The following is a 10728-nucleotide window of genomic DNA, read 5'->3' as shown; positions in this document are numbered from 1 at the left end:
TTTTCAAATTATTCTATACTTTGGCATGGGGCTAATCAAAATGATTTTTGTATTAAATGTCATTGACATACATACTAAATCAGGGTTTCGGAATATTTTAGCAATGTCTTTGGTCGTAGAATGGAATTTCTTTTTTTTATTATAGAGACTCTTTGGGAGGACCACCATCTTTCAATGAACTGGAACATAAATCCTTTGATAGAATTTTGCTGCTCCCACCAAAATTAGATACCCAGTTAAAAAAAAAACTTAGCCTACCTGACAAATCTGTGGGGAGTGTACAATTCCCATTGGGGATGAAAGCCCTTAGCGAATATATAAAGAACCCAGGGGGACAAAATCACCATATGTCAATTTTTGGGTTTTTGACATTTTATTCTTGCAATACGCGAATTGCATGCTTTTAAATATTGACAATTTGTATGTATTGTAACATTTTTACAGTCGAAACTGTTATCAGATGAATATACCTATATTTAACAATCATCTAAAAGAAATTGAAGAAAAAAACGTCGCATTTTTTAGAAGATTAAGGCAAAACCGTATCCCCTTAACCATACTAAAAAAATCGAAAATTCAAAAAACATTTCGATTTAGTTAAAAAATTAATTTATTTTCTTTTCAGATATCTTCATGCTTCTATTTGTTTTTCGCGACAATTTAACCGTAATTCAATGTGATTTGACAAGTATGCTATGAAAACAAATGTGTATAACCACGTGTGAAGAAATTCGCGAATTACAACAAATAGGAATTAATTTAATTTATATTTGAAATACAAGATTTAAAATCGCTATAACTTTTGTGCGCAGCATCCGAATTTGTGAACGCGAACATATTTCGAATCAGCATATTTTTCTTAACCTATGTACCAAAAATCATAAATGTGCTCGCAAAAAATTTTTTCAAATTTTTTTTTATGGAATTTTAAAAGAATTTTGTAATTTCTCATATACCCTCAGTCTATGGTTTGCGGAGGTCTTCGGAATTATTATTAGCTTTATATGGGATATACAATTAAGGGACCCCCCCCCCCCATTCTCGATTTTAATTTTTCAAGATTTTCAATGGGCTGGTAAATCAATACCAATGCTTATAAAGGTTTGTAACTTTGCACATATATAATTGAAGATTTAAAAGAGAAGAAAAATAATTTACAAAAAAGTTTGTAATTGTTTTGTTGTTGTTTTTTGTAATTAAAGAAAAGTCCTTATTTTTGATGGCGGGCATGATAACTCCTCACTGGAACATCGGAATCCGAAAATTCCAACGGTGTTAGAAAGAGTACATGTCTGGCTCTCGTATGAACTAGGATTATTGACTTCGCTCTAAAATTAACAAAATGGTGGACCGTTGAAAAAATATTTTTGGAAAATCGCCGATTTTTTTGCCAAAATCCAAGTTAAAAAATAAGGAAGATCTTCACCGATTGGCTTTATCCTAGTTCATACGAGAGCTATACACTCTCAGAGAAACGTTGCAAAATTTGGAACCGATTGGGTCATTAGTTTTTGAGTTATCGTGCCCGTCATTCACAAAAAAATGTTTAGAGAAAAACGCGTTTAAAGTTTGAGAAACCCTTCAGCCGTCACTTGATGCTGACACAATAAATCGGCTATATCTTCAAGAGTCTTTAATCAGTGTAGATTCGAATTATATCAACAAAAATTTTGACCACGAGAATGGGGGGGGGTCCCCTTAAGAGGTTTCAGGTTTAATATTGATCAAATCGGTTATTCAATTCGCTTCAAAGAGAGGTACCGGAAGTGGTGGACCAATGGGTCCCATTCTCGGACTTAATCTAGGGGTCGTAAAGATAATAGGTAATGTAAAGTTTGGTTCAAATCGGACATTTCAATACTTATAAATCCAATGTTAGGCTTATATATTGAATTTATAAATATTGAAAATGTTGACCATTTATGGGGGAGATACAGAAAGAGTGAACCAATGGGTCCCATCTTCGGACTTGATCTAGGCTTAGTAAAAATAATAGGCTGTACAAAGTTTGGTTTAAATCGGATGGTCCCTTCGCATGATTTTATAAAAAAAATTGTAAAACCTTAAAATATTCGCTGAATATCCCTAAATAAATTTTTATGTCGATTTGGTCACGGTACCCTTAATATTTGGTATTTTTGACACGTAAATCAAGCCAATTCGCTGTAAATTTCTATTTTGTAATCATATTGAGCAGAAAATCACTCTACCAAAAATTATGAATATTTGCCCACATTTTGCGGTAGCCCCCATAGAACGGTACTTGGGATTCTCTAAGTCCTAACTCGGCGACCTTTTTTCTTGAGACTTAAATTTGAAGACACATTTAAATTAGATCAGACTTTTGGAAGAAACATCCACCGTTTACTTCCAGATTGCAAAATTGATAGTGAGCTGAGGGCCTAGGTAGTCTTTATAGATGAAATAAAGAATTGTGAAGGTAGTAACGACAGATGAGAGTGCGTTTAAGTGAATACTGATATATGAGACCAGCTGAAGGAATTTTCTATAGACGAGCTGAATATGGTTCTCATAGAAGTTTATATATTTGCCAGTAGGTAGCTCCGGCACAACGAACTAATTATATTGGAATAAAATTTTATGAATATATTGAAATAAAATACATGAATGAAAATCGAATTTTTATTTTCCAACAAATCCAAACTTTTATCCGCAATGTACGTTCTACATTCAACCTGTTGATCTAACTGATCGTAAACTATTCAAAGCTTTACTTTTTTATTCATTCTTCTACAACTACTACGCCCCATAAATCGAACATCAAATTGCATTTTACAAAAACCACAACAAAAAATGTCTGAGTGTCAAGTTAATGTTATTTATTTATTGTAATTTTACTATTATTTCTTTTCCTATTTATGATATAATTCTATTCGCTCTCTTTATGTAATATTTATTGAATGGAAAGTGGAAATGTATGCATTACTTTATTTTTTATTTATTTTTGTTTTGCTTTCTTTCCATTTTCAGTGTTGACCAATATTGGCGCTGATCAATATTCGCTGGCGTGATTGTGATAAATGAAAATGAATCAATATGATAACATGACTGATTGTGGTCAGACAACAACAACAACTACAACATGTTACAGACGTAATAAAAATTGTGATGATGATCAGAAGGTAAGAAGTTAAAACAACAACAGTATTAAATTTTAAGGAAGATTTTTATAAAAATAAAGAAAATATATACTTTATGGTCCAGGAAATTAGCAATAAAATACTTTTGAAAAAAAAAAAAAAAATGGTATTGATAATAATTAAACTAACTAAATGATCCTTAATTTCATAAAGTACGAGGGCTACTATATATATTTCTGGTCTTATAATGAAAATGCGAATATTTATCATCAAAAATGGTTATATTGATTTTCAAATTAGTCTCAAGGGTGATTTATACATTTGTCCATGCATTTTTTTTTTTGATGTGTGGTAAAAAATGAGAAGTCATTGGGCGCCAAGCCAAGGTGTACGCGGATGACCAACAAATTCCACGTTTTGACGGCACAAAAAGGCGACTGTTTGTACCGATGTGGGAGGTTATTTCAGAAAATTGTGAAACTATCGCCACATGGCCTGTTTTACCGAAGAAACCGTTGCCAAGGGGAACCCCATTCTCTATTTCTAATTGTATATTTTGGAATCTTATTGGAATCCCTACCAAAAATTATGAATATTTGCTCACGTTTTGGGGTAACCCTTCAGAACGCACTTGGGATTCTCAAGATTCTAACTCAGCGACGTTTTTATTTGGGACTTATAATCTCATCGCACTTAATCCAAGCGTTAAAGAAATTTTAAAATAAATTTAAATTAGATCAGTCATCGTTTAAGGACCAGGAAGTATTTACAGAAGAATTGATTTTCAAGCGGCTGGTAAATGATCGTGCATTATATTGAAGACTTGTAAAAAACAAAAACAAAATTCTATTTGTCGAAGCGAATGGGGGAGGGGGTTTGATCCCCTTAAGTTCCTCTTCGAAGACCACGCAGTCGATGACTGTTTTGTTTCAATTTCATGTCAGTGTTCCCTCGAACGAACATTGACATGAAATTGAACGAACTTAAATATGATATCTTTATCTATAAGTGAACCGACTAACATCAATCCATACACATGCCTTTCTGCAACTAATGCTGAATTTCGTTTCATTCGGGCGGATTTAGATCCGTTTGCGTACAATGAGTCTAATCGATTTCAAAATTTAACATTAGGAGTTTAGTGCACCATTTACCTAAAATCGGACGGAAATATATATGTGGGAGCTACATCTACATCTGAACCGATTTCAACGACACTTGCAAGAGATTAATTTATATTAACTTCAGTACATTTTACAAAGTTTTGTGTTAATCGGACTAACTTTCTGTCTTTAGCTCACAATTTACATAAAATCAAAAAGCAGTATCAAGTATGATTTTTGCACATTTCATCTTATCGCTCACATTCACAGCTCTATAGTGACCTTCGTACACAATATCACGATCCTAGCTTTAACCGTTTCAATTCGTCTGGGATCTATCAGTTATATTTTAAGACTTGCCCTTGGCATTGGAAAATCAAAGCCAAACTCAAACTATTTTTTAAATTCATTCTTTGCATTTCAAACCAGAAAACGCGTTGAAAAGTTTCTTTTCACTACATACGAGTATTGTTCATCGTAGATTATTTATTCGCAATTCTCTAAATCTAATTCCAAATCTACATGTTTTTTTTGCTGGTCAGCAAATTTTTTTCAATATGTATTTTTCGGCCAGTACAAAGTTCAATGATCGGTAGTGTCGAATTAGGTGAAACAAACTACTTTCATTATCAGCGATATGAGTTGCTGCTATTGCTGTTGTTGTTATTGTTCTTACTTAATGCCATTTTATTGGCACACAATTTGAAAAAATAAAACATAGTCTATATCTGATAATCTTATTGGCGATTTTATTAGTGAATGCTATGTGTATGGAAAATTTTGTTTGTGTGTTTGTGAATTTCGTTTTTTGGGTTTGTAAGCTGAACTTTAACAAGTCTGGAGATTCCAGTTTTGTTGAGAATTCTTAAAATAAATACACATTAAATTTAAATCAAAATAATCAGTCTAATTATATTAAATTTGAAACGCGGATGTATTAGATTGTGTCAAGTGTCTATATTTTAACCCTTAATAAAAATTGGTACTAAAAATAAAAAGGGAAAGTAGGTTGGAAAAAATGAATGTTAAATAAATACTTACGCTGACAATGAACCGCTATTGAAATGAACTCCAACTAGTAATGTTGGAATGTATGACTAGAACTTCCAATGAAAAGAAGAAAGGCCGGGCCGAACTTTTTACACCTCACACCACCTTAGTTGTACTTTCAAAATATCTAAAATCTGTCAGAACTTGTACATGGTTACTATTCTATGGTAAATTGTTGTCAGGAGGGAACGAAATATCAAACTCAGACTCTCAGGTTGGAAAATTCGGCCAGGATCTTGGACATGTCGAAATCCTCATAATAATAAAAATTGTTATATGGGATCTACACCGAAACGAGGACAGATAAAAAGAAATTTTTCTTAAGAATGAGAAATTTGAACTGGAAAAAATATTGAAAATCTTCAAAATGCCGAATAATGGGTGGTACGGTTATATGGGGGCTACCGCGAAAATTTGGCCACATTAATTTTGTTCGGTAAGGAGATTTTTAATAATACCCAATTATAAACTTAAATATAAAATTGCAGTCATTTTGGTTGAAAAGCGTGCCAAATTCCCCTTGCCGAAATTTCGGAAGTCCCTTATATGCCTTAAAGCCTAAGAGCTGGATCATTGATCATTTTTTGGTTGGAACATTTTCTACACAATTGGAACCCAAAAAATCGATTAACAGCCATTTTGTTTAAAAAAAATTCGCAAAATACCGAATATTTGGGAAAGCGTTATATGGGTGATATAGCAAAATATAGATCGATTAATCCCATTTTCAATACGGAAAATCCTATGTGTAGTGGGAATTTATATTCAACATTTCAAATCTCTGTCTTAAATATTGTGAGATATATCGCGATTTCAAAAGGGGAGGATGGGGAATATTATAGGGGATATACATTTAATTGGGAGGACTAAACACACAGTTGGGAATGATGCGTTTAGCGTAGTTTTATTTTCTCTCGAGATATGAATTCTTGTACTATATACTTTATTCGAGAAGTTTGGAAGGTGATCCGCTTTAAATATACAACCGAAGTCATTTATAACAACACCGTTTTAACGACGGTATCCAAAAATATATTCTGTCCTTTATTTTATATGGCTTATATCGTTCAATTTCGATAGTCCATTGACAATCGTTGACTTTTCGCCTGATTTTGTTGTCATTTAAGGGTTAAGTATTTTTTATTATCACGTGTCTGGGGAAAAAGTTATCAACCTCTTATTTTTTGTATAAAAGTCTATGTAAAAAATATTTTGCAAATTGTATTGATTATAATTTGATTAACAAAAACCAAAAAAAAAATGCCTATTCATGTGCTAAGGTTAGACTCTTCCTTTTGTTTTTTTTGCGAAGTGAATTGAAATATTCGTTATTTGTACTGTATATCAATAGAATTTGTCTAGAATCCAACAATTAACCACTCCACTTATGTTAGGGTGCGTCACGGTAGAGGGGTGTGAGTTGGGGGGTATTAATTTGATAATCGCCACTTGTTGTTTTATTAGACGTAACAATGCCGCATTATTTATGCAGGGAAACGTGTGTGTGTTTTTTTTGGTTTTTAATTTTAGTTGTCGCCATGTATTTAAATAGTTTAATTTTTATAAATGTTTTTTAAATATGTATGTATGTACATATATCGTTATGTAGATATATGGTGGGATAGAAAAATTTACTACGAGAAAGTGCTGTGTGATTTTTTGAAGAGTTGGTTCTTTAGCACTTTTGCTTTGGTTCTTATCAACTACATTAAAAGTGCTCTAATTTGTGTTAGGGTTATGCATTTATATGTTGTTGTTGGTTTTTGTATAACCTACACCAAATAGATACATACATTTAGTTAATCATTTCGTTTGTAACTTCGTAAGGTAATAATTTCGGATCACGTAAAATATGCACTAATTATTTGTCAATATAAAACTCTAAATATATTTAATAATATTTAAGATCTGCTTTGCTTCTCCTACGTACCCTTCAATAGTCACTTTAATTTATGAATAGATCTGAACCGTCGCGGGCTGTGTCCGACATCTCTTCAGTAATTCAACGCGTTTTTTAGCTCGATATTTTTCACAACTTGCAAGTTGGACAATCACGACATGAGTGCATCAAAGGATACTCTCGAAAGTCAATATGAAATGCTGGTTAAATGGTCATTGTGCGATCATGATGTGACATACCAGGCTATGAAGACATTTTTGGATATTTATTCTAACAGCCGTAAAGGTTTGTTCTCGTCGGAAGCCGCAAAATAACAAATGGTTCTATGAATTTTGAAAAAAATACTATGGCGGATTTTTAAATGTTACGAATCATCTTCGAAGCAAATAGTAGCCTGTTTTGACAAAACTCTTAATGTGCGGCTGTTTCGTTGGGGCAAAGTAGGACGGTCGATTCTAGGTAATACACCACAATTTGGCTGTCTATCATGAAATTGATTGGTCATCCTCCGCACAGCCTTTACATGGCACCCAATTACTTGTTTATATTCCCGCATATTAAGTTTACGATAATAGAAAGGACTATTCACCATGAAGTTGGGCGCCAAAATATCTAAATTTGTAAAACTTTTTAATATATTTGTCATGAGGTTTCTTCACCTTTGGGTATTCGAAATATCAAATTACAGACTCAAACCAAAAACAAGTGAAAAAAGCGTTAAATTCGGCCGGGGCGTTCTTTAGATACCCACCACCATAGGTTACTGACAGTTACTTGAAATGAATATATAGGGAACATACAAAAAAGTGGACCTATACCGACAATTCTACAAATCGATTGTTGCAAACCATAATGTACACAAAACGTGGGTGCCACACGCTACTACATTGTGTAGGAATTAGCGAATATTTGGGGTTTTTATTATATGAGGGGCTATGCCTAATCAAGGACTCATATAGCTCAATTGTGAACCTTATATTTTAGTTTTGTATGTCAATAACTTCCTTCACACTAATTTCTAAAAATACCGAAAATCAGGAGGTATCATTATATGGGGGCTAGTTCTAAAAGCGGGCCCAAGTATTTCAGTCTCGTCAGGTGCGACTTTTTATCTCGATATTCTCTGAAGGTAGAATGATTACAACAGAAGAAGCCTATATGAGGACAACCCCAACCTCACGAAAATAAATCAGTTATCTATTTTAATATAAAAAGGGTATTGGGGACTACGCCCAAAATGGATAAATATTAACAATTTTTAGTAGGGAGATTTGTTACCAAATAAAAAAAAATGTTTGACAAATTAGGGTTCCCACCTATTTTCTGACGTTTTCACTTGAGAATGTGCGTGGCTATACCCTTCACCACACTGTGGTACAGGGTATTATGTCTTTGTGCATATGTTTGTAACAGGCAAAAGGAAACGAGATAGACACATGGTTCCTTTTCTATGCATAGAATATATACTTTATGCATGTACCACCGTCCGTCACTCTGTCTGTCCATGTTAAATTGTAAACAAAGTACAGGTCGCTTTTATGATCCGAATTTAAATTTCCACACTCAGCTTATAATGGAAGGTATAAAAAATTGGGAAAATCGTGTTCTTGGATATAGCTCCCATATATATATTTAACCGATTTAATGTTGGAACGGTTTTATATATCTTTCGATTAACACGAAATTTGGTACAGCCTAATCATTTAGGTCTAGAAAGATGTCTGCCAAGATTCGTGAAAAACGGCTCAGATTTAGATATAGCTCCCATATATAGTTTCGTCCGATTTTATGTAAATGGTGCACCAAGTCCCTATATATCCTTCGATTTGCACGAAATTTGCTATAACGTACTGAATTGAGCCTTGATTGATGTCTGGCAAGCTTTAAGAAAATCGGTTCAGATTTAGATATAGCTCCCATATATAGTTTCGTCCGATTTAATATAAATGGTGCCCCAAAGTCCCTACATATCTTTCGATTTCCACGAAATTTGGCATAACGTACTGAATTAAACCTAGAGTGATGTCTGCCAAGTTTCGTGTAAATCGGTCCAGATTTAGATATAGCTCCCATATATAGTTTCGTCCGATTTCATGTAAATGGTGCACCAAAGTCCACATATATCTTGCGATGTGCACGAAATTTGGCATAACTTACTGAATTGAGTCTAGAAAGATGTCTGCCAAGTTTCGTGAAAATCGGCCAAGATTTAGATGCACAATGGTGCACAAAGTCCCTATATATCCTTCGATTTGCACGAAATTTGGCATAACGTACTGAATTGAGCCTAGAATGATATCTGCCAAGTTTGTCTGATGTCTGTCAAGTTTCGTGAAAATCGGTCAAGATTTAGATATAGCTCCCATATATATTTTCGTCCGATTTAATGTAAATGGTGCACCAAAGTCCACATATATCTTTCGATATGCACTAAATTTGGCATAGCGTACTGAATTTAGTCCAGAATGATGTGTGACAAGTTTCGTAAACATCGGTTGAGTTTTAGATACAGCTCCCTTATATTATAGATTGATTTTATGTAATTGACACACCAAGAAATCAATAGGATAGGAACAAAACGTACTAACCTGTGACAAGTTTCGTTGGAATCGGTTCATATTTGGATATAGCTTCCATATATATTTTCGTCCGATTTGAAGTAAATGGTGCATCAAACTCCTCATGTTTGTCATATTGTCTGAAATGTTGCTGAATGTACAAAATTGAGCATAGAATTATGTAGATCTAGGTAGATTCACATTTAGATATATATCACATATTTTATTTCATCCAATTTCATGTTAATAGTCCTGTTTAATATACCCATAGTGGTGAAGGGTATCATATAGTCGCCTCGTCCGACTTTACTACTTTCCTTACTGGTTTGTTTTATTTTTGGGTTCTAATGTTATTAAATTTGATCTATGCATTTTCGTGGACTCCATACAATACTTCTAACGTATTTCGAACGATGTACATTTTCCTTTTACATCAATCTGATTCCCTATACTCAGAGATGGTCCGTCAGAAACAGTGACGTAAATGACCTACATATCCGACGTATAATACATACGTCAGAAACGTCGGAAACCTACTCAAAACCATTAGGTTTTTGACAAAATAGCTGTTTCCTTTAATAGATTATCAAAATACGTATGTTTTACTCAAATCCATATCAAATTTCAAAATTTTCTTCTCCAAAAAGTTTGGAATTGTTTATCAGTTCCAGTAAGGAATAGTCAGATATATATTCTACAAAATACCTATATATGGTAATGTTATTCAAATAAATGACGTTTACTACATTTATTACATTTTATACAGGTATATGACGTTTTCGACGTTTACACCTTGACAGTCGAAAACCTAATAATTCGTCGCATGGACCATCCCTGCCTATACTATTTTTTAAGATTTAATAGGGAAAACCAAATTATTGCTTAATAATTTTCTAAATAAAATAGAAACCTTGTAAATCTTAACTTGCTAATTGAAAGATATACTCGTGTGAATGTATGTTTCTACAATTGTGGATAATTTTAGATCTAAACGATAACAGAACTCTTCAAATAGT

The 10728-nt window shown here is 33.2% G+C and overlaps 1 protein-coding gene across 1 annotated transcript in view; it reads left to right on the top strand.

The window, feature by feature from the left end:
- Positions 1-2978: 2978 nt before the first annotated feature.
- The window catches only part of LOC133335422 (progestin and adipoQ receptor family member 3), a 34328-nt gene continuing 26578 nt past the window's right edge, over positions 2979-10728 (top strand). Inside the window, exon 1 of the mRNA XM_061543693.1 lies at positions 2979-3143. Within this exon, the coding sequence (XP_061399677.1) occupies positions 3042-3143 (102 nt within the window). The 5' untranslated portion in view covers positions 2979-3041. The remainder of the gene's footprint in view (positions 3144-10728) is intronic.

Source organism: Musca vetustissima, unplaced genomic scaffold, assembly GCF_032173495.1.
Source record: "Musca vetustissima isolate MV318-11 ecotype Yass unplaced genomic scaffold, APGP_CSIRO_Mvet_v1 utg7762, whole genome shotgun sequence".
Taxonomy (NCBI): Eukaryota; Metazoa; Arthropoda; class Insecta; order Diptera; family Muscidae; genus Musca; species Musca vetustissima.
This window is presented reverse-complemented; position numbering and strand designations above follow the sequence as displayed.